Source organism: Ipomoea nil, unplaced genomic scaffold (assembly GCF_001879475.1).
Source record: "Ipomoea nil cultivar Tokyo-kokei standard unplaced genomic scaffold, Asagao_1.1 scaffold2036, whole genome shotgun sequence".
NCBI lineage: Eukaryota > Viridiplantae > Streptophyta > Magnoliopsida > Solanales > Convolvulaceae > Ipomoea > Ipomoea nil.
The window spans coordinates 6,426,724-6,452,481 of record NW_017618464.1 but is presented as its reverse complement, the minus strand read 5'-3'; the positions used below and the strand labels follow the sequence as shown (position 1 = coordinate 6,452,481).

Sequence of the window (25,758 nt, the reverse complement as noted above, 5' to 3'; positions counted from 1 at the left end):
ATTGTCTTCTTCTTCCAACCCAGTCATAAACAAATTTAAATAGAGGAGATTCATACGAGGGAAAACGGAAACCTGCAAAATTACTTGAGCCCTCTCTCTCTCTCTCTCCAACTGATCTCTACTTGATCATTCTAATCGCTCAAACTCCTCCATTCTCTGTTAAACTTTTTTTTAATTTTTTCCGGTTGCTTTCTTCAAAACTAGTATATCTTTCTCATTTGTGAATGTTTAATTATGTTAGTGTTTCTTGTTTTCCCTCTTCATTCTATCAGGTGCAGGCTAACAGTGGAGAACCTCAAAAAGGAAAATTTTACGTTAGAAATGAAGTTGGCGGGTGTTATGAAGCTGGAGCATGAGATTGGTTGCTAGGCAGTGAATGAATGTGCCTGTGAGCTGTGTCTTTTTGGGAAGCTTTGTTAGTTTATATTTATTTTTCTAATAGATTCATATGACAATTTAGAGTTCACCATTTCTTGCCTTATATGTAAGCTTTATTGTTATGTAGTTACTTTTTGGATCTTTGATGGTGAGAAATGGAATTTTGATGGATATATATGGAAGGCTTCTCTTATATTTTATCTGCAATCCATTATTTATTTTAAGCTATGAGCTTATTTTGGGACAGGTCGGTCTTTAAATTTCTGTGACTCCGTTCTGGTAAATAAATTTTATCCGTTCATCGCACGTGCCTTGCACGCGCACACGGATAATTGAGCAATTATTTGCTCAAATTCAAGAAAGAAAATATAATTGATACAACACATTTCATCAACAGAACTATATAATATCGTAGTTATAAATGATTTGTACATCGATCCAAATATTCTTAATAATTATAACAAATCAATTCCGTGCAACGCACGGATGAAAATACTAGTTAAAAATTAAAAAAAAAAAAAGAAGGAAAAATTATGCGTGCTACCATCGGTGAAGATAACATTGTCATTGTATTCTTATTCTTCCCCAACCCCAGTCCTAAACAAATTTAAATAGAGGAGAATCCAAAACAGAAGCTAAACTACTTAGAGCTCTCTCTCTTCCTCAGGTTGCAAACAGCTAGAGGAGAATCCAAAACAGAAGAAGGAAAAACTTGCGTTGGAAATGAAGTTGGGAGGTGTTATGAAGCTAGAGCATGAGATTGTTGATAGGAAGTGAATGAATGTGGCTGCAGTGAGCTGTGCTAGCTAGCTATGCCTTCTTGGGAAGCTTTGTTAGTCTATATTTATTTTTCTGATAGATCAGATGATCGAGAAGTTAGGATTCACCATTTTTTGCCTTATATGTAAGCTTTATTTATTATTATTATGTAGTTACTTTTTGGATCTTTGATGGTGAGAAATGGAATTTTGATGGATATGGAAGGCTTCTTCCCTTGTATTTTATGTGCAATCCATTATATAATTTTCTTAATTATCTATTAAAATTAAATATAATAGGTAAAGAAATACAATCATTTTAAAATAATGTTTTATTTTATAAAAACTAGTATTTTCACCCGCACGAAATAGATTTGTTATAATACTTTAAAGATATTTAGATCGATATACAAATATAAATTATAACAACGAAATGCAGTTAAAGAAATGAGTTGTATCGATTATGTTTTCTAATGTTATCCTTTCTTGAATTCGAGCAAATAAGTGCTCAATTACCCGTGCAATGTGCGTGCGATGCACGAATAAAATTTTTTATTATATATTTAGATAATAAAATTAAAGATGAAATTATAATCATTCTAATGTTGAACCAACCTCGGACCCCATGAATACGTAACATTTTGAGTGCATGTTTTTAGGGTGTATCCTATCATTCTTTCAAAAGGTTGTACCCCAACCCTAAGGACCCCCACACCCCGGCCCGACAGAGCATTTGGGAGGTGTATCCTATCATTATATTGACTATGAAAAACGTACTGCATGATCTTTCCATCAAGTTGAAAGAGAGTTCATCATTGTAAGTGAAACACAACAATCCATTTCTCAATAGAACAATATAATCCATCTTTTTTTTTTTGTTTTTTTTGTATATGCAGCATTGGTGCTTGCCCGCAGAAATCTGGTTGCACCCACTTGATTCATGCCATTGTGAACAAATATATGAAAGAGTAAGAAAGCTTTTCCACCTTAAAATTACACACACACACACACACACACACACACACACACACATATATATATATATATATATATATATATATATATATATACATATATATATATACATATACATACATATATATATATATATATATATATATATATATATATATATATATATATATATATATATATATAGTCGAGTTCAGATGCGGCGAGACCCTCCCGTGCGGTCGTGCGGCGGTTTTCAGAATATACCAATAGTTAAGCAAAATATACACCATCAACGTTAGGAAATGCACTACAAAAACACACACAAATTAGGTACGCATCACCAAAAACATACCATTAGGTATGACTAAAAGCACCACACAGTGTTCGGAAATACACCATTAGTGGTAGGGAGTTATACGATGTATAGGTACGCATCACCAAAAACATACCATTAGGTATGACTAAAAGCACCACACAGTGTTCAGAAATACACCATTAGTGGTAGGGAGTTATACGATGTATTTTTTGGGTATGTTGGTATTTTAATATTCTGCTTCCAAAAGGAAGAACCCCAACCCGACATTAGTGGTAGGGAGTTATACGATGTATTTTTTTTTTTTTTTTTTTTTTGGGTATGTTGGTATTTTAATATTCTGCTTCCAAAAAAAAGAACCCCAACCCGACAGAGCATTTAACCATGCTCACTGCGTATAAGGAACCCCCCTCGCTTTGAGAGGTTGCTCCCACACTACCGCTGGTGAGACTCGATCTCTAGCCATTCTTCCAAAATTTCACCTTTGTGACCAGTTGAGCTGCCCATGCGGGTGGTATTGTAATATTCTTAAATGTATGAATACTCATGTAAGAATAATAACATACAACAAAACCTAATAATTAATTATGGTAATAACACAACAATTTTCTATTTAAACCCTTCATTGTGCTAAACCCAAATCCCAAAGTTGTAAGCTTCCAACGTGCAGTGTTTCTGCCTTTGTACTCTCTTATTTACAACGATTCCCAATTCTTAGTGGCGGCTGAACTTTACACCGAGATTGTTAGTACACAACTTCATCCTTGACTCCACTGGAATTCCATCAGGTTTAGAGTGTTCCGTGTCGTTCGTCTTCCAGAGACAAGAGGTAGTTCTGAAATCATAAACTCTATAGTGTGTAGTACATGATGTAGAGGTATTTTTTTTACTATAATTTTAATCTTAATATTTTGTATTTTTAAAATTTTAGTTGATGCATATGATTTTATTTTATTTTTTCAATTTCAGGGGATTTTCTCTGAAGAGGTGGTCTATTGCTTACTTACCAAAGAAGAGGAATCAAATAATGATGAGTCTATTTAGAGATGAATAATGCGGAATATGTCAACAATTTAATCTATTAAAACCATGCTTTTGTTATGTTATTCGTTATTGTTATTTGTCACTTTTTAATCTATACTTCATATATCCTTAATTTTTCTTATTTTAATATATTCTTAATTCGTAATTTACTCCTATTGTACACTATGTTTTTATTTTGTGAATTAAGATCATCCTCTTACGATTTAACAATTTAATCAAATTTAATTAATATTTATATAGTTTATTTAATAATTTAAGAATACAATTTTACGAATATAATTCCGATTTTACCAATTTTAATTTATGTACCTTATAACTAATTGGCTAATTTATTTCACTAATTTTATATTCCTTATAACTAATTCACTAATTTTCCACTGCTTATATTAAAATATAATTTACACAGAATTTTTTAACCAATTCATAAATGAGTCAAGTGAATACAAAAATATTTTAAATATGGTAATGAATATTCTAATAATAAGTATGTAGTACCAGATAATTTTAAATGAGTAAATTGATTTACAGATGTTTTAATTATGGAATAATTAATTATGCAAATACAAATTGTAGAAAAATATGATAGAATATAGACTAATTAATTATGGAATTATTTATTACTTTAGTAATATTACACGAAATTTTTTGACACATTTCATAAGTACGTCAATAAAATTTTACATATTTTAAATTAGGTAATATATATTCTAATTATAAGTATGTAGTTTCGGATAATTTTAAATGAGTCAATTGAATAAAAAAAATATTTAGACTAGGGAATAATTAATTATGGTAATACAAAATGTAGAAGAATATGCCAGAATATATAGTAATTAATTATGGAAATATTAATTATTTTAGTAATATTACATGGAATGCTTTGACCCAAATCATAAATTTGCATAAAATATATTTTAAATTAGGTAATATATATTCTAATTATAGGTATGCAGTACCGGAAAATTTTAAATGAGTCAATTGATTTAAAAATATTTAGACTATGAAATAATTAATTATGCTAATACAAATTTTAAAAGAATATGCCAGAATATACAATAATTAATTATGGAAATATTGATTAGTTTAGTAATATTACACGGAATGCTTTGACCCAATTCATAAATGAGTCAATTGAATAAAAAATATTTTAAATTAGGTAATATATATTCTAATTATAAGTATGTAGTTTCGGATAATTTAAAATTACTCAATTGAATAAAAAATATTAAGATTATTGAATACTTAATTATGCTAATAGCCATTGTAGAAGAATATGGTATAATATAGACTAATTAATTTTGAAAATTAATATACGCTAATATTACACAGAATGTTTTCATCCAATTCATAAATGAGTCAATTCAATAAAAAATATTTTAAATATGGCAATAACTATTATAATTATAAGTATATGTAGTACCGAATAATTTTAAATGAGTCAATTGAATAAAAAATAATTACACTCTAGAATAATTAATTATGGTAATTCAAAATGTAGAAGAATCAAGCACAATATATACTATTTAATTATACCAGGACTATGTGGTCTAATGGTATCCGGGTTGGACTTCCATTTGGAAGATTATATGAGTTCAAGCCTCAGTGGAGGCGTTATTGGTTCTTTGTGTTTCAGTAGGTTGAGAAAGTATATGAACAGATACTACAATGTAATAGAGCCAGTAACTTTCAAAAAAAAATATATATATATATACTATTTAATTATGGTAATATTAAACGGAATTTTTGGAACCAATTCATTAATGAGTCAATTGAATAAAAAAAAATTAAAATATGGTAATGAAATTCTAATTATAAGTATGTAGTGCCGGATAATTCTCAATGAGTCAATTGGTTTAGAAATACTAGTATTTGCGCCCGTGCGTTGCACGGAATGAATTTGTTATAATATTTTTAAAATATTTAGATTAATATATAATTGTATAAATTATAACATTGAATATTATATAATATAATTGAAGAATTGAGTTGCACTGATTATATTTTCTGATGTTATCAATGCTTGAATTCGAGTAAATAATTTCTCAATTAATAGCTAACGTATAGATTTTTTTTTTTGAAAGAAGCTAACGTGTAGATATACACATTCGTTGCTGCAACTCTAGAGATTTTATATATCAGTGTTTATAATTTGTATTAATTGGGCTAATTAGCTCGTTGTCTAGCAACTCAGTTATAGAAATTATTTATACGAAAGTTATATTTTCTATGTAGATATATAGCAATTTTGTCATCTTTGTATATAAAAAAAACATAATATCAATGTCTTGAATTATACATTATTGAAAATCTCTTTGTAGACGACATTGGTAGTAGTAACGGAATTTTATCCATCCTTGTCGAGAGTTAAAACAATCAGACCATCAGGATGGGTGACTCAGGAAAAAGTCACATACAATTAACCGTGATTAAAGAATGGTTTTTTCAGTAATAAATCAACGTGAGTTAGTGTTTGACCCTGACTTTAATTTGTTGATAGTCATGACATATGCGAACATCAATGTGAATTGTTTTCGTTAGAACTTGAAGGGTAATTTCGTATTAGAAGGGCGAAAGACATTTTAATTGAAGATTTTACTTTTATTAATAGTATAGATATAGATTGGTTTAAATAATAATTAATAAATTATTATTTCCTTATAAAATTACATAGAATTTCAAATGGATTTTCTCATTTATTACGCAGAATTTATTTATGTTATTCTCACAATTATAATGGTTTAATTATTCTCTGAATTTGATAACCATTTTCCATTTTTAAGTACATATTAACTTTAATTTGTGATAAAAATTCATTAGATATTAGTTAATTTTTATATAAAATTTTGTTACCAATTAAGCTTTATTGATTTTTTTTACCAATTAATTAATATTCATATTAATTTGGACGGGAATGATGAAGATGGGGATTTGACTTTTATTAATAGTATAAATTGGTGTAAATAATAATTAATAAATTATTATTTCTTTATAAAATTACGCAGAATTTCAAACGAATTTTCTCATTTGTTACGCATTATTTGTATCCATTATTTTCACAATTATAATAATTTAATTATTCTCAGAATTTGGTAACCATTTTCAATTTTTATGTACATATTGACTTTAATCTGTAGTAACAATTCATTAGATATTAGTTAATTTCATATAAAATTTTATTACCAATTAAGCTTTATTAATTTTTTACTAATTAATTAATATTCATATTAATTTGGGCTGAAATATTATAAAGGAGGATTTTACTTTTATTAAAGTCATTTATTAAGGAAATTAAAACTAATTAAACTAAATCTAATCATGTTATATTTCTTTGTAATTGTATATTAATTTCATTTTGGAATCATTAGTTCACATATTTGAATTATTTATTTTTTCTTTAATTATTCTCGTTGTAAACATAAATGATATTGTAATAATTAATTTAAGATATTTATCAAATTGTATTTTTTTAAATATAAAATATTCTCATGTTTAGGGATTAAAAAATATTTTAAAATTATTTTTTATTAGTAAGTATTTGCATTTTTAAAATATTTTCCAGCAACTCAACCACTCCCTTAGTCTCTAATAAAAAACTAAAAAATAAAAGTCATTTCATTAAAAAAAAATTAAAACTAATTAAAGTAAATCTAATCATATTATATTTATTTGTAACTGTATATTAATTTCATTTTGAAATCATTGGTTCACATCTTTGAATTATTTATTTTTTTCTTTAATTATTATAAACAGAAATTACGATATTTATGGAATTGTATTTTTTTAAAAATATAACATTTACACAAGTTATGAGTGGTTAAAAACTATTTTAAAATTATATTTTTATTTTAAAATATTTTTCAGCAATCCAAACACTCACTTAGCCTCTCATAAAAAACTGATAAAAAAAAGTCATTTCATTAAGAAAATTAATACTAATTAAAGTAAATCTAATCATGCTATATTTATTTGTAACTGTATATTAATTTCATTTTGAAATCATTGGTTCACATATTTAATTTTTTTAATTATTATAATTTATAAACAGAAATAATATTATACTAATTAATTTATGATACTTATCAAATAGTATTTTTTAAAAATATAAGATTTACACATGTTATGAGGGGTTAAAAAATATTTTAAAATTATTTTTTATTAGTAAGTATTTAAAAAAAAAAAAAAATTCTCAACAACCCAAACACTCCCTTAGTCTCCCATACAAAAAGTGATAAAGAAAAGTCATATTATTAATGGAATTAAAACTAATTAAAGTAAATATAATCATGCTATATTTATTTGTAACTGTATATTAATTTCATTTTGAAATTACTGGTTTACATATTTGAATTATTTATTTTTTTATTTAATTATTATAAACATAAATGATATTGACTAATTAATTTATGATATTTATTAAATTGTATTTTTTTTAAAATATAGTGTTTTACCCGTGCATTGCACGAACTTTTTTTTTTTTTTTTTTTTTTTGTTATTATGAATTTAAAATAAAAATAGAAAAAATAAAAAGATGTTAAAATGTACAATATAATAATATAGTTGCACTTTTATATATTTGGTCAAGTATCTATTTTCATAACATACAAAATTATAATTTAATTTTGTATGGTTAATATAATATCTAATCATGTGCATATTTAGATAAATTTATAGACAAAATTCATATAATTAAGTTGATTTATTCAAAATTGTATTTCATATATATTATAATTCTAAAAATATGAATAATAATAACTAAAAGAATTGTACTTAGAAATCAATAAAAAATGTAAATTCTAAATTTTGTATCAATAAATAAAAACTTTAATTGGACGCATATCATTATATGATTGTATAATACTTTGTATATACACATAATATTTATTAATATGTATATTGAAAAATTCTATAATATAATTTCATTAATTATAATTTATATTGATAGATTTATACTTAAAAATTTATATTTAAAAATTTAAAAAGTGTATATATGTACGTTTTAAAATTATAAATATTCATGTTTTGTTAATTTTATAATTTCATTTCTTTAATTATATTTCATATTTTATTGATTATAATTTAATAAAATTGTCACAAATATTTCTACGGAAGAAATCATATATTTCTAAGTTTCATTAACTATATTAATTATAATTACCAAATATTATGACAATTACCATAATAATTTCATTAATTATAACATTTGTCATTTTTCAATATTTAAATACATTATCATAAAATTACCATAATAATAACACAAAAGAAGGATAGAAAAAGGGAAATTCTATTCACCCCTTTTTTACTATTTGCACCACCTACATAATAGGTCAAACTACTTTATAGGTGGTGCTAACTACAAAATGCTATTTACACCATATTATTTAATGTGGTCAAAAGAATAATATTTATTTTATATATTTTTTTTACAATTAAATTATTAATTAAAAAAAAAAAACTTAGCGTCACCTTCTCCGGTGAGAAGGCAGCCCAGTGGGTCGCTTTCTCACCGGAGAAGGCGACCAACTACCTGGGTTGCCTTCTCCGGTGAGAAGGCGACCCACTGGGCTGCCTTCTCACCGGAGAAGGCAGGGACCGGGGAGGTTTTTTTTTTTTTTTTTTTTTTTTTAATGAATTAAATTTTGAATTAATTAATTATTATTTAAATCTAATAAATGTGGTTTGAATAAGGGGGGTGCAAATAGCATTTTGACCACCCATTAGGCCATTTGAACCACCTATGTATTTATTATAATTTTTCACCTTTTTAGATTTTCAATGTACTTTATACCCCATTTTAGTCAAGGGGGGGGGGGTGCAAATAGCAACACCCAAAAATTATGAGAATAATATATATTGTGGCAATTACCATAATAATTTCATTAATTATAACATTTGTCCTTTTCCAATATTTAAATACATTATCATAAAATTACCATTATATATATATATATATATATATATATATATATATATATATAGATGTGTATTCAAATGAGGACAAGTATATTATAGAGGACTGTGAGGACAGATCTAGTGTGTGCCATTAGCCAGTATGTCGTGTGCATGACCGAATGTAGTCGTGTGCCACAGTTTGTATGTCGCGTGCTAGATTTGTTAATTTATAGAGTCTGGGTTCGAAACCTGATGTTTACATTTATTCTTGTGTACCATTATGTATTAAGTTGTGTGCTTGCTATTAATTTATTGTGTGCCCATTATTTGTCCTCACAGTCCTTTATATATTGTTCTCCTCATTTGAACTCAACCCTATATATATCTATATATTGCATATTTACCATATATGCATATTTCATGTTTATATAGTATTTTTTTGGTATCAAACATTTGAATGACATTTTGTAATTTGAATGGTAATATACGGGGGGGGGGGGGGGGGGGGGAATGTCAACATACAAATGGTTATTCTTTAATTACTATACTAATTTTAATGGTAATTCATTAATTATTATATTTCACGATGAGTGAGTCTGGTCATGCCCATCCTTTTTCAAGAAACATACCATTGAAAAATATATTGAAGTACGTGAGAATAAAGTTAGAAAAATGTAAAAAATTCATACAAAAAGAAAGCAGAGAGATGAGTATGAAATTCTTTGATTGAAGAAGCCCTTATATTTATAGGTAGAAAATACTAATTCAAAAGGAAAGAATAAAAGATATTGTATATTACACTCTTACCATATTATTGCTACCATAATTTTGACCGTAATAAAATCAGTCCACCATAATATTGCTACCATAATTTTGACCATAATTAAATATTCATTTTCTGTATTCTTATATGATTTGTATATAGTTTTTTTTTTAATTAATTAAATTTAAAAATTACACAAATGCCCCAAAGTTTTGGGGGGAAAATTTGGGAAGGAGGGTTTTACTTTTATATATATATATATATATATATATATATATATATATATATATATAGATATAGATATAGATATAGATATAGATTTAGTCTATGGAATCATTAATTTTGCTAATACATATTGCAGAAGAATATGTCAAAATATAGACTAATTAATTATGGACATAATATTATACTAATATTACACGGATTTTTTTAAACAAATTCATAAATAAGTCAATTGAATAAAAAAAAATTGTAAATCTATACTGTTATTAAAAACAAAATCATCTATTGTGTTTTTCCGCTCAAACTCTTCCATCCAAATAATTAATAATTAATAATATATTAATTAAATATTACTAATAATAATAATAATAATAATAATAATAATTATTATTATTATTATTATTATTATTATTATTATTATTATTATTATTATTACTAGTATTTTCACCCGTGCGATGCACGGAATGGAATTTTTGTAATATATTAAGAATATTTAGATCGATATATAATTATTTAAGAGTTAATTTCACCAGAGGTCGTTTATCTTTCCTGACAATTTCAAATTTAATCATAGACTATAGTTATTAATTATTACGATTTATTCTATGTTACAACTCTTACGTTAATATTCTTACTATTATTATTAACACTTAATTACTTTTAGATATTATTATTACCACTTATATTATTATTATTATTATTATTATTATTATTATTATTATTATTATTATTATTATTATTAGTTTCTTTTCAAGTACTGTTAGTATATAATGGTCGTGAGGCAAAATAATAATATAACCATAATTAAATATTCTTGTATTGTATTCCGGAGTTAATGCCATTTTTGGTCCTAGACTTATTGAAGCATTGACATTTTTCATCCTCCATAATAAAAATTGCCACTTAGTAGACACTGTTATTGGTCGTTGGACAGTTTTGATCCTCCGTCAATGAAGCCGTTTGTTGACCGTGAATTAGATGGAGTTTTCTGTCTTTTTATATCTTATTCTTCTAATCTTGTTTAGACCAGCGCTGCTGTGACTCCTGTGAGGCGAGATGGCGAGACTTGGCGGCTAAGTAGTAACCGTCGGTAGTGAGTAGCAGCGAGGTTCTTCTCCGGCGAGTTGTGGGTACGGCGACGAGCATACGAGGCAGTAACTCCTTCCGGCGACGGACCAGTAAGGTAGATCTAGCGGTGCAGCAACAGATCCGGCGAGGTTGGGGCCTTCACCGGTGGTTTTTGGTTCCGGCGAAGCAGAGAGGGCAGCAGGTCGGTGAACCCTCCTATGGTAAATAGCAGTTGTAGTTGTAGATGGCGTGATGTAGAATTTGCACCTGTAAGTCCTCCCTTCCATATTGACCACAAATATCCTTCACATCTCTCTCTCTCTCTCTGACCACAACTATTTGGTGCACAACCTCAAAAACTCTGTTATTCTACCTGAAATTCATTGAAGTTTCAAGCTGAAAATGTGGAATCTGCCGCTCCCCAAAAATCGCATTGTCTGATGTGTTGGAATGGCCGGTGTTGACTTCCTGGCTGCTGTAGCTTCATTCCCCAACCCGGATGATAAAATTCGGAGCACCAGCTTTGAGGTTCAAGGAGGTGGTAACACTAACAATGCTTTGATAAAACCCGGATGATAAAATTCGTCTTGGTCTTAATCCAAGGATCATATCTAAGGTTGCTGATGACTCGCATGGCGAAAGAATACTTGATGAGCTTGAAAGGGATGATATTGATACATCTTTTATGGTGGTGTCTAAAGGAGGAAACTCACCATTCACATATGTCATTGTTGACAACCAAAAAAAAAAATAAAAACTCGCACGTGCATTTTCACTCCAGGATATCCACCCATGATATCTGAGGGTCTACATACCCAAATCAAAATTGTCTTCAGCGCTTGGAGTAAATATTGTCTACTTATATGGAAGGCTGCATGAGACTGCTTTGATTGTAGTGCAGGAGGCAAAGAGTAGGGGCATACCTATTATAGTTGATGCAGAAAGGTTAAGGGAGGGGTTGGGTGATATTCCTGACTTTGCTAGTTATGTTGTATGCTCGACAAAATTTCCACAGGCATGGACTAACACCCTTTCTATTCCAACTGCACTTGTTTCTATTATCTTGAGATTGATGTCAAATGTAAAATTCGTGATTGTTAGTTGGGTGAAGATGGTTTCTTAATGTTAGAAAGGACTGAAGCGGATAACCTCAGTTTGAAGAAATGGATGTAGCAGTGACCAATGGATGGAGAAATACAAGGATTAGAACATAAAAAGACAGAAAAACCCTTCTAATTCACGGTCAACAAACGGCGTCATTGACGGAGGATCCTTGAAAAAATACGCTATTTCAAAAGTTATGCCTTGCCGAACTTTTGACACTTTACAACTTAGTGTCAAAAGTCAAAAGTTATTAGGAGGAGAGATTTTTTAGGAATTGGGCGGAAAGTTAAAATTTCAGGATTTTGTTTTTATATATAGTATAGATTGTATTACAGTATTTTATAATAATATGCGAATAGAATTTTAACGCAGAATTCTTGTACGAATGGGAAAGTAGAAATCAATATATTTTATTAGGAGGAGAGATTTTTTAGGAATTGGGCGGGAAGTTAAAATTTCAGGATTTTGTTTTTATATATAGTATAGATTGTATTACAGTATTTTATAATAATATGAGAATAGAATTTTAACGCAGAATTATTGTACGAATGGGAAAGTAGAAATCAATATTATTTTATTAGGAGGAGAGATTTTTTAGGAATTGGGCGGGAAGTTAAAATTTCAGGATTTTTTTTTTTTATATATAGGATAGATTGTATTACAGTATTTTATAATAATATGATAATAGAATTTTAACGCAGAATTATTGTACGAATGGGAAAGTAGAAATCAATATTATTTTATTAGGAGGAGAGATTTTTTAGGAATTGGGCGGGAAGTTAAAATTTCAGGATATTTTTTTTTTATATATAGTATAGATTGTTATAAAATTTAAAAGTAACTATAATTTACTTATACTGTTAGGAGTAAAAAAAGGGAAAATGGAAAATGATCCCTAATCACTTAATCTATACTATTATTAAAAACAAAACCATTCTTTGTGTTTTCCCGCCCAAACTCTTCCACCCTAACAATTAATAATTAATAATTCATTAATTAAAGATTTATAATAATAATAATAATAATAATAATAATAATAATAATAATAATAATAATAATAATAATAACAACAAAATAGAAAAATACAAAATGATATATAATTTACTTATATTGTTAGGAGTAAAAAAAGGAAAAATAAAATTAATATACAGTTACAAATAAATATAGCATGATTACATTTACTTTAATTAGTTTTAATTCCCTTAATGATATGACTTTTCTTTATCAGTTTTTTATGGGAGACTAAGGGAGTGTTTGAGTTGTTGGAAATTATTTTTTTTAAAAAAAATACTTACTAATAAAAAATAATTTTAAACTTTTTTTAACTTCTCATTTTTGTTCGTTTATAAATTATAATAATTAAAAAAAAATTAAATATGTGAACCAATGAATTCAAAATGAAATTAATATACAATTACAAATAAATATAACATGATTAGATTTACTTTAATTAGTTTTAATTTCTTTAATGAAATGACTTTTCTTTATCAGTTTTTTTATGGGAAGCTAAGGGAGTGTTTGGATTGCTGAAAAATATTTTAATATAAAAATACATACTAATAAAAAATAATTTTAAAATATTTTTCAACCCCTCATAACATGTGTAAATGTTATATTTTTTAAAAAATACAATTAGATAAATATTATAATTTTTGTTTATAATAGTTAAAGAAAAAAATAAATAATTCAAAGATGTGAATCAATGATTTAAAAATGAAATTAATATACAGTTACAAATAAATATAGCATGATTAGATTTACTTTAATTAATTTTAATTTTCTTAATGAAATGACTTTTATTTTTCAGTTTTTTATTAGAGACTACTAAGGGATTGTTTGAGTTGCTGGAAAATATTTTAAAAATAAAAATACTTACTAATACAAAATATTTTAAAATATTTTTTAATCCCTAAACATGAGAAAATTTTATATTTAAAAAAAATACAATTTGATAAATATCATAAATTAATTATTGCAATATCATTTATGTTTACAATGAGAATAATTAAAGAAAAAATAAATAATTCAAATATGTGAATCAATGATTTCAAAATGAAATTAATATACAATTACAAATAAATATAACATGATTATATTTACTTTAATTAATTTAATTTCTTTAGTGAAATGACTTTAATAAAAGTAAAATCCTCCTTTACAAGAGTACAACCCAAATTAATATGAATATTAATTAATTAGTAAAAAATAATAAATCTTAATTGGTAACAAAATTTTATATGAAATCTAACTATTATGAATGCTCTAAGATCCCTGTAGTAAATAAACAGTTCACTTGCCATGAAGAAGTTAACAATAGGAACAAGATGAAACATCGATTGGAGAACAAAGGTAACATCACAATGTATCTTCTTTTTTAAAAAAATGTTTTTTTTTTTATCTCTATTTTCTTCATGCTTAGTTAAGATACAATTATATACGAATAATACGATGCTCAAGTACCAGTTAAATGCAGACTAGAGATTAAATAAAAAACACTTCTTTTAGCGCACATTTTTACACTAACATAAGGTGAAAAATTAGAGATGAATATTGATATCACCTTAATGCAATAAATTGAATAATATAAAACAAGAAGTTTATGCTGTTTATACAGGAAACAAAAGGATTTATATTGTTACCACAAGGAAAAACACACATGGGGTATGAAACATTCTAGATATGCGAAGATAGATTCACACACCTAGAGTAATAAGACCTGCAAAAACGAGTCGTGCAATACAAATTGCATATATCTCTATTAATATAATGTTTTCATACAATACATTAATATGTATATGATTGTACAATACATTGAATATTAATAATTGGCTAAAAATACAAAATGATCAATAATTGATTAAAATGGAAAAGAAAATGGTCAGATCATTGTATTTTAATTTTTCACAATAATATTACACAATATAATACATCAAATCATAATTATGTCATAAATCTTTCACAATTTAAACAATGGATTGTAATTATTTCAATAATAATATTCTACATCTTCAAGTAAAGATAAATTAAAAATAAAAAGGAAATATTTCAATCATAATAGTTTACATCATCAATAGTAAATGCATAATTTAAACAATAGTAAAGGTAAATTAAAAATGCAACGAAAATTTAAAATAAAACGGAAATATTTCAATAATAATATTCTACATCATTAATTAAAAATGAAATAAAAATTGGGGAAAAATATCATTGCGTCTGATATTCTAATTGGTTAATTGACTGAAGAAAAAATTGTATGAAAATGAATATGATATTACTAATTCATTGAAAATATAAAAGGACATGAATATTAATAGTTGACTGCAAATAAAAAATGATCCATAATTGACTAATTTGAAAAAATAAATGGTCAGATCATTGCATTTAATTAAAAATGGAACGGGAAATAAAATTGGACGAAAATATTTAAATAATAATATTCTACATCATAAATAGTAAATGCATATTTTAAATAATAGTAAAGGTAAATTAAAAATGGAATGGAAATATTTCAATATTGATACTATAAATCATCAATTAAAAATAGAACGGAAATTAGGTAAAAATATCACTGCATATGATATTCTAATTGACTAAAAAAAAGAATAATTGGTTGAAAATGAATCTGATATTACTAATTGACTTAAAATATAAAAGGATCGCTAATTGACTAATATTTTACAATTATATATTTTCACCCGAGTCACCCATCCTGGTGGACTAAAGGTGTTACCTCTAGACGATGATCGACAAGACTGTGTTGCTACTACCAATGTCGTCTACAAAGAGGTTTCAATAATGTGTAAATACAATCATTGATATTATGTTTTTTTTTTAAATGACAAAATTGCTATATATATATCTAGAAAAAAAACGGAAATAAATTATGCGTAATATATGAGAAAATACATTTGAAATTCTATGTATACTATTAATAAAAGCAAAATCTTCAATTAAAATGTCTTTCACCCTTTTGATACGAGATTGCCCTTCAAGTTCTAACGAAAACAATTCATGTTGATGCTCGCATATGCCATGACTATCAACAAAAGTCAGGGTCAAACACTAACTCACGTTGAGTTATTATTGAAAAAAATCAGTCATTAGTCACGGTTAATTATATGTGACTTTTTTCCGAGTCACCCATCCTGATGGTCTGATGGTTTTAACTCTAGACGAGGATGGATAAAATTCCGTTACTACTACCAATGTCGTCTACAAAGAGATTTTCAATAATGTATAATTCAAGCCATTGATATTATGTTTTTTTATATACAAAGATGACAAAATTGCTATATATTTACATAAAAAATATATCTTCCGTATAAATAATTTCTATAACTGAATTGCTAGACAACGAGCTAATTAGCCCAATTAACACAAATTCTAAACAATGATATATAAAATCTCTAAAGTTGCAGCACCGAATGCGTATATCTACACGTTAGCTATTAATTGGGCAATTATTTACTCGAATTCAAGTATTGATAACATCATAAAACATAATCGGTGCAACTCAATTCTTCAATTATATTATATAATATTCGATGTTATAGTTTATACAATTGTATATCGATTTAAATATTTTTAAAATATTATAACAAATTCATTCTGTGCAACGCACAGGCGCAAATACTAGTTAGTTCTAATTATATTATCCAACTTAGAAAAAAATTGATGTTGGTTAGTATTAGTTGTTATAGAAATAAGGGTCAAATAGGCCATCGAATTGCACATGATAATGCAATTAGGCCACTGAACCTAAAAAATCAACAATTAGGTCCCTAAACTAACCAATTTCAAACAATTCTTTCAATTTCAAGGTTTCCAACAGGTAACAGGTCATCCTCTCAAATTAATTATTTTTTTAAAAAATAAATTTTAAAAAATAATTATTTTTAAATTTTGTTTAAAAAAAAAAACAGAATCCGGTTGTCTACGACCAGTCCTGTTTTTTTTTTTTTTTTTTTTTTTTTTTTTTTTTTTTTTTTAAATTTAAATAATTAATTTTAAAAATTTATTTTTTAAAAAATAATTAATTTAGAAGGATAACCTGTTGACATGTTGAAAATCTTTAAATTGGAAGAATTGTTTGAAATTGGTTAGTTTAGGGACCTAATTGTTGGTTTTTTAGGTTCAGTGACCTAATTGAATTAGTGTGTGCAGTTGAATGGCCTATTTGACCCTTATTCCGTTGTTATACGGTTATACCATATATGGCAAATGTATAATAACCAAAAAAGGTAAAATCATTATACATTGTAATAATTACATCAGAATTCTTTTACAACGTCATGTGATAATAATTTAAAGATAAATTTTTATTCTTTTATTTGAATAATGAATTCCAATTTCTTTTATCATATATATTATGTTTAAAAAATTATTTTGTTCTATTAAAAATTTCAAATTAAAATCACAAATAAAAGATTACACATATAAAATAGAATTTAGATATTATATATAATCAGTCTAGTAATAAGCTTTTATGTTTTTTTTTTTTAAATATTTGGACAATATAATTATGTATATTTATCACAAAATACTTTAAAAGTATATATATATATATATATATATATATATATATATATATATATACATATACATATACATACACATGGACACAAAACTAGTATATCTTTCTCATTTGTGAATGTTTAATTATGTTATCGTTTCTTATTTTCTCTCTTCATTCTATCAGGTGCAGGCTAACAGTGGAGAACCTCAAAAACGAAAAATTTGCGTTGGAAATGAAGTTGGCGGGTGTTATGAAGCTGGAGCATGAGATTGTTGCTAGGCAGTGAATGAATGTGCCTGTGAGCTGTGTCTTTTTGGGAAGCTTTGTTAGTTTATATTTATTTTTCTGATAGATCATATGAGAATTTAGGGTTCATCATTTCTTGCCTTATATGTAAGCTTTATTGTTATGTAGTTACTTATTGGATCTTTGATGGTGAGAAATGGAATTTTGATGGATATATATGGAAGGCTTCTCTTATATTTTATCTGCAATTCATTATTTATTTTAAGTTACGAGCTTATTTTGGGACAGGCCGGTCTTTAGATTTCTGTGACTCCGTTCTGGTAAATAAATTTTATCCGTTCATCGCACGTGCCTTGCACGCGCACACAGATAATTGAACAATTATTTGCTCAAATTCAAGCAAGAAAATATAATTGATACAACACATTTCATCAACAGAACTATATAATATCGTTGTTATAAATGATTTGTACATCGATCCAAATATTCTTAATGATTATAACAAATCAATTCCGTGCAACGCACGGATGAAAATACTAGTTAAAATTTTTTTTTTTTAAAAAAGGAAAAATTATGCGTGCTACCATCGGTGAAGATAACATTGTCATTGTATTCTTATTCTTCCCCAACCCCAGTCCTAAACAAATTTAAATAGAGGAGAATCCAAAACAGAAGCTAAACTACTTAGAGCTCTCTCTCTTCCTCAGGTTGCAAACAGCTAGAGGAGAATCCAAAACAGAAGAAGGAAAAACTTGCGTTGGAAATGAAGTGGGGAGGTGTTATGAAGCTAGAGCATGAGATTGTTAATTGGAAGTGAATGAATGTTATCCTTTATGTTTTTTAATGTTATCCTTTCTTGAATTCGAGCAAATAAGTGTTCAATTACCCGTGCAATGTGCGTGCGATGCACGAATAAATTTTTTTTTATTATATATTTAGATAATAAAATTAAAGATAAAATTTTTTTTATTATATATTTAGATAATAAAATGAGATTGTTGCTAGGCAGTGAATGAATGTGCCTGTGAGAAGTGCCTTTTTGGGAAGCTTTGTTAGTTTATATTTATTTTTCTGATAGATTATATGAGAATTTAAGGTTCACCATTTCTTGCCTTATATGTAAGCTTTATTGTTATGTAGTTACTTTTTGGATCTTTGATGGTGAGAAATGGAATTTTGATGGATATGGAAGCTAAGGCTTCCCTTATATTTTATCTGCAATCCATTATTTATTTTAAGCTACGAGCTTATTTTGGGACAGAGCCGATTTTTAGATTTCTGTGACTCCGTTCGTAAATAAATTTTATCCGTTCATCGCACGTGCATTGCACGCGCACACGGATAATTGAGCAATTATTTGCTCAAATTCAAGCAAGAAAATATAATTGATACAACTCATTTCATCAACAACACTATATAATATTCGTTGTTATAATTTATATTTGTACATCGATCCAAATATTCTTAAAGATTATAACTCATACCAATTATATTTAAAATTTTAAAAATTAAGAATTTAATATGAAATTTTGTGTATTATGAAAATTAATTCTAATTATATTATCCAACTTAGAAAAAAATTGATGTTGGTTATTATTAGTTGTTATACCATATATGGCAAATGCATAATAACCAAAAAAGGTCTAATCATTATACATTGTAATAATTACATCACACTATTTGGTAAAATAGTTAGCGTGCTTGTAAAATAAAGAGTTAATAGTACAATTAAGATCCATCATATACACAAGAAGGCAAATCTAAAGCTTCCTACACCATAATCTCATTGCACGATGAATCCATCTATGCTACCACCAGTAACCCAATTACACATGACACACTACAAAATAAAAAAAATAAAAAATAAAAAGAACATGTACTGAAGATGAAGACAATGACAATGCTACCCAAAAAAAAAAAAGGAATTAAGATGAATTAGAGAAATTTAAACCAAAAGTAGTATTTATTTAGACTATCGTTTTTAGACGGGTCCACCAAGCATCATGGACCAAGGTCTATAAATGAGATTTTTAAATAGTTTGGGGGTCAAAATATATTTTTCCAAAAATACCTTCTAGACAACCACTTAGTTTAGGTTTCTCAGGTTTCTCCCGATTTCACTCAGATTGACTTTTGGATCGAAAACTTGGTACGCAATATACCCGAAAATTTAAGATTTTAGATTTAAAATAAGTTCCAGTGTTGAATTCATTTAAAAGTTGTTCAAAATAATTTATTCAAACACCGATTTTATCGCATAAAATTTTATGGAGTGAAAAATAGCTATTTTGGAATTTCTTAAAACTGAATTTATAAAATAAAATTTTGGATTGTCACAAAAGTTTAATATGTTTGATTGGTAAAAGTGTTAGTTGTTAACTTAGAGGGTAGGGGTTTGATTCATAGGTTATACAAAAACTCAAAGTTTCAACACATAATTTTTTTTTTTTTTTAAAAAACAACTAATAAATGGGTTGACAACCACGGGTTAAGTTGGAAAGATACCAACTCTGTGTTGAAAATGGGTTAGCTCGGGCCAGGCCATTTTTGGACAAACATGATACAGGTTGGCCCCATAGGGACTGAATTAACTCGTTTTGACAGCTTTACTAGAAATGTAAGAAAACATCTTTAACCCAATTTAGTCTTTAATCTTTCTATTCACCATAATAAAAACTTTCATTGTCTTTATTTTATTTAAATATCCAAATACAGAAAAATTCAAAAAATAACTTCCGAAAGTTATTTTCTGAATTATCAATCCATCCTAAATTGTATATATATATATATATATATATATATATATATATATATAGAAATTTAACAAATTTTTATAAATTAGGTCTAGTTGGAGTCATGCATATCCAAAATATTTAGACTAAAGTGTCATCCGGCTCCATGAACTATATCAGATTATTCATGCCGCACCCTGAACTTTCATAAGATATATTTCGATCCATGAACTAATAATTTTTTTTCATCTAACATTTTTTACAGGTTTTCAGGTTACTATGTTGACATGGCACATGTTATTAGTTGTGGACCTTCTTTTTAAGTCAACTCCTAAATCTCAAACTACTTTTTTTTATCGGCCGCATAAAATTAGCAAATCTGAACCGTCCATTCCTGCAACTTCAATAAGAGCAGGATTCCCCATATGTGCTTCTTTCTTTCCACACGCTCACAATCGTTCTCCTACTTTTTTTTTTTATTCGAAGAAATCGGAGGAGAAGATGTTTGGGAGAGCGCCCAAGAAGAGCGATAACACTAAGTACTATTAGATCTTGGGAGTTCACAAGAACGATCTCAAGAAGACTTACCGTAAAGCCGCCATCAAGAACCACCCTTTTAAAGGTGGAGATCGAAGAAGCTATCCCTGTCCCGTAATGTGCTATGCCCAAAGTGCAAGGGTAAAGGGTCCAAATCTGAAATCCGGTGCTTCAATGACATGCTCTGGTTTTCCCAGAGTCTGAAAAATAAAAAAGAATCCATAAAGTAGGCACAGTCTATCGAAAAATGCAACTTAACTTGTGGAAGCAAGCATACTTGTTCAATAACAGTGTTATAATCTGTCAAGTCAATCCTCTGCTTGCTCACCTTGCCATAACCCCTCTTGTAAATCAAGTCCCTTACACTCTTCAAATTTGGGTACCTTTGAAATCAAGTTGATGAATCAGAACAATTACATAGAAAATTTTCTACAAAGTAATAGACCATTCACCTGTCTTAGACGGAAAAACTGCAATATCTTTTTAGTATTTGGGTGCATGGCATTGATACTGGAATCCATCCCATGAGAAGCAAGATAAATGAATTGTAGTAAATTAAAAGGAACTGTAACACTGTATGATCAACACAAAATAGAAGAGTGTTCATACCCACGGATGCGAATGATGAACACACTACTGGAAATTATGGAATTTCCGACCACCTGAAAGTGATCTTAAATCAAGTCAAAAACAAAAAGTGGTCGGAAATAGCAATAAAAAGTTTCTGGATACCAAAAGTGGTCGAAACAAGGCTTTCGACTTGATTTAAGATCACTTTCAGGTGGTCGGAATTTTCATAATTTCCAGCAATGACCAGCTTAGTTCAGGGTTGACGTAAAAACCTCATTTCAACATCCCTGCAATGAATGTAAGGGAACTGGCGAAACTATTAGCGATAAAGACAGGTGCCGTCAATGCAAGGGTGAGAAGGTTGTGCAGGAGATGAAGGTATTGGAAGTTATTGGCGATAAGGGAATGAAAAATGGTCAGAGGATCACATTCTCACGTCCAGCTCGTCGTGGCCGCCTCCGATTTAGATACCGACAAGCAGCAGCAGCTGCATGTTGCCGCTGCAGTCACCAATACCATTAGGAAGTTGAAAGAGAGGATTGAAGAAATGGATGGCATTCCAGTGAGTAGAATAACGGTTTACGCGAATGGAGTTGAGTTGTTAGACTACTGGACACTGCATGACTACGAACTCTCCGATCACTCCAAAGTGGACGTGAGCTTTAGGCCATTACCCGCGACTACAACAGCCTCATCTGGATTATCAAAGAACACGAACAGTTCAAATTGAAGAAGCTTCGTATATTGGTGTCGTCGCAATGCGAGACGAAGAAGTTTCCGGTGGAGGCGTCGGAAAACGTAGGGGAGTTGAGGAAAGAGCTTGAGAGATTGAAGGAGCAGTGGCAGCTGGAGCTCCTAGACGATGACTACTTCTTTATATACAAGCAGAACGTGATGGACAACGCCCTTGGTAATTTAAAAAAAAAAAAAAATTCATGTCAGCATAAATTACCTGCAACCTGTAGGTAACCTGTAAAAAATGCTAGATGAAAAAAAATTATTGGTTCATGGATCAAAATATACCTTTTGAAAGTTCAGGGTGCGGCATGAATAATCCGATATAGTTCATGGTGCCGAATGACACTTTACCAAAAAATTTAACTCTTATTCAAACACATTCTGTATAAGATTGCTATATCCGGCATGACATTTACAATATATTTTCTTATTTGCATGTGCATATAATTACTTTGTGCGATATACTTCATTTGGATAGAGTCTCATTTACTTTTTAACCAAATTAGTCTTTTTTTTTCTTTTTTCTTTTTTTTTTTTTTGGAATGCCTTAACCAAATTAGTCTATGACCACCATAATTCAATTTCGATTAAATTTTGTGGGCCCGTTAAAATTTCAATAAATGACTCAATGTACGCAGAATACTATACAAGTATAATATAAGAAAATAAAATTATGTATTTGACTATTTTCTTTTAGTTATAGTTTTTGACGTAATGGCAGACATTTTATATTGACAATTAATATAATTAGAACATAGTAGGTTTTATAAGAAAATTAATTTGCTCTGCTTAATCGATAAAACACTACTGGAAATTATGGAATTTTCGACCATTTGAAAGTGATCTTAAATCAAGTCGAAAGCCTTGTTCCGACCACTTTTGGTATTCGGAAAAATCTTTGTTGCTATTTCCGACCACTTTTTGGTATCAACTTGATTTAAGATCACTTTCAGGTGGTCGGAAATTTCATAATTTCCAGTAGTGAAAATATCTACTCGGATTTACTTATGCTATTCCGCGATTCCCATGTTGCTAGACAATTAACATTCTTTTTGTGTTTTTATTTAGAGTTAATTCTACCGGAGGTCCCTTGTATTTGATAGTAAGTTCAAATTTAATCTCAGACTATCATTTTTGTCATTTAACATCCCAAATTATCGTTTTTGCCTAAACTTTTATAAAATGCTAAGTATTATTACTCTGGGCACATGCTCTATTTTATTAGAGGAAAAATGAAAAGAGAAAATGGAATACAAAATAGAGTAATTGGAATATAACCCATACCAATTATATTTAAAATTTTAAAAATTAAGAATTTAATATGAAATTTTGTGTATTATGAAAAGAGTTAATACCCAAAATCGTCCTCGACTATAGTGGTTTTTCTCAATTTCGTCTTAAACGACTTTGGTGACCTAATATCATCCCAGACTTTTGTGTTTCGCTCAATTTAGTCTCAGACTTTTGTGTTTTTGCTCAATTTAGTCATTCATTTGTTATTCTGTCCATTTGGTGTTAAATAAATAGACAATTCAGTAATTTTAATATTGGCATCTCTTTACTCATAGACATGTGAACTGCGAAATCCTTTTTTTTTACGAATTACTCCCAGAATTACTTCTAAAACTGCGAATATAAAATTTGATTTGCAGGTCTGGGAGTAATTCTGGGTGTAATTCGTACAAGAAAGAGGAATTTCGCACTTCACAAGTTGAAAGTAAAGAGAGATCAATATTGACATTACTGAATTGTCCCTTTATTTAACACCAATTTGACGGAATAACAAATGGAGGACTAAATTGAGCGAAACACAAAAGTCTGGGACGATATTAGGTCACCAAAGTCGTTTAGGACGAAATTGAGAAAAACTACTATAGTCGAGGACGATTTTGGGTATTAACTCATTATGAAAATTAGTTCTAATTATATTATCCAACTTAGAAAAAAATTGATGTTGGTTAGTATTAGTTGTTATACCATATATGGCAAATGTATAATAACCAAAAAAGGTAAAATCATTATACATTGTAATAATTACATCACAATTCTTTTACAACGTCATGTGATAATAATTTAAAGATAAATTTTTATTCTTTTATTTGAATAATGAATTCCAATTTCTTTTATGTTTTATCATAATATAATGTTTAAAAAATTATTTTGTCCTATTAAAAATTTCAAATTAAACTCACAAATAAAAGATTACACATATATAATAGGATTATAATCAGTCTTTTTTTTGAATGCTATTGGCTCTATTACAATATCTATTCAAATACTTTCTCAACCTACTAAAACACAAAGAACCAATAACACCTCCACTGAGGCTCGAACTCACAATCTTCAAAATAAAAATTCAACCTGAGTACCATTAGACCACATAATCTTGGTTATATATAATTAGTCTAGTAACAACCTTTTATGTTTTTTTGTTATTTATTTAAAATATTTGGACAATATAATTATGTATATTTATCACAAAATACTTTAAAAGTGTGTGTGTGTGTGTGTGTGTATATATATATATATATATATATATATATATATATATATATATAAGTTTGCTCAAATGCGGTCACACCCTCCCGTGCGGCCGTTTGCGGAATACACCAATAGTGTTAGTTAACAATAGGCACCAATAGTGTAAGAGAAATACACAACAATGAAATGCAAAAATACACAACACACCCAAAAAATACACCATATATATATATATATATATATATATATATATATATATATATATATATATATATATATATATATATCTCCCTACCCCTAATAATGTATTTTTGAACACTGTGTGGTGCTTTTATTCATACGAAGTGGTGCGTATTTGGTGATGCGTACCTAATTTGTGTGTGTTTTTGAATTGCATTTCCTAACGTTGATTGTGTATATTTGCTTAACTATTGGTGCGGCCGCAC

General features: G+C 27.9%; 1 protein-coding gene across 1 annotated transcript; it reads left to right on the top strand.

Annotated features, from left to right (window-relative positions):
• Positions 1-22,505: 22,505 nt before the first annotated feature.
• LOC109147862 lies at positions 22,506-23,157 on the top strand. Its single transcript, XM_019295520.1, has 3 exons — positions 22,506-22,748; positions 22,814-23,003; positions 23,132-23,157. The coding sequence occupies exons 1-3, from the start codon at positions 22,506-22,508 to the stop codon at positions 23,155-23,157; spliced, it is 459 nt and encodes a 152-aa protein (XP_019151065.1).
• The last annotated feature ends 2,601 nt before the right edge of the window (positions 23,158-25,758 follow it).

What these genes read in the sequence shown, in the direction of transcription:
- LOC109147862 (XM_019295520.1), top strand. Translation starts at nt 22,506, where the DNA reads ATGGTCAGAGGATCACATTCTCACGTCCAGCTCGTCGTGGCCGCCTCC. An exon ending in CCGATCACTCCAAAGTGGAC is followed by an intron (nt 22,749 to 22,813) that starts GTGAGCTTTAGG and finishes GAACACGAACAG; the next exon opens with TTCAAATTGAAGAAGCTTCG. An exon ending in CGTGATGGACAACGCCCTTG is followed by an intron (nt 23,004 to 23,131) that starts GTAATTTAAAAA and finishes TTGAAAGTTCAG; the next exon opens with GGTGCGGCATGAATAATCCG.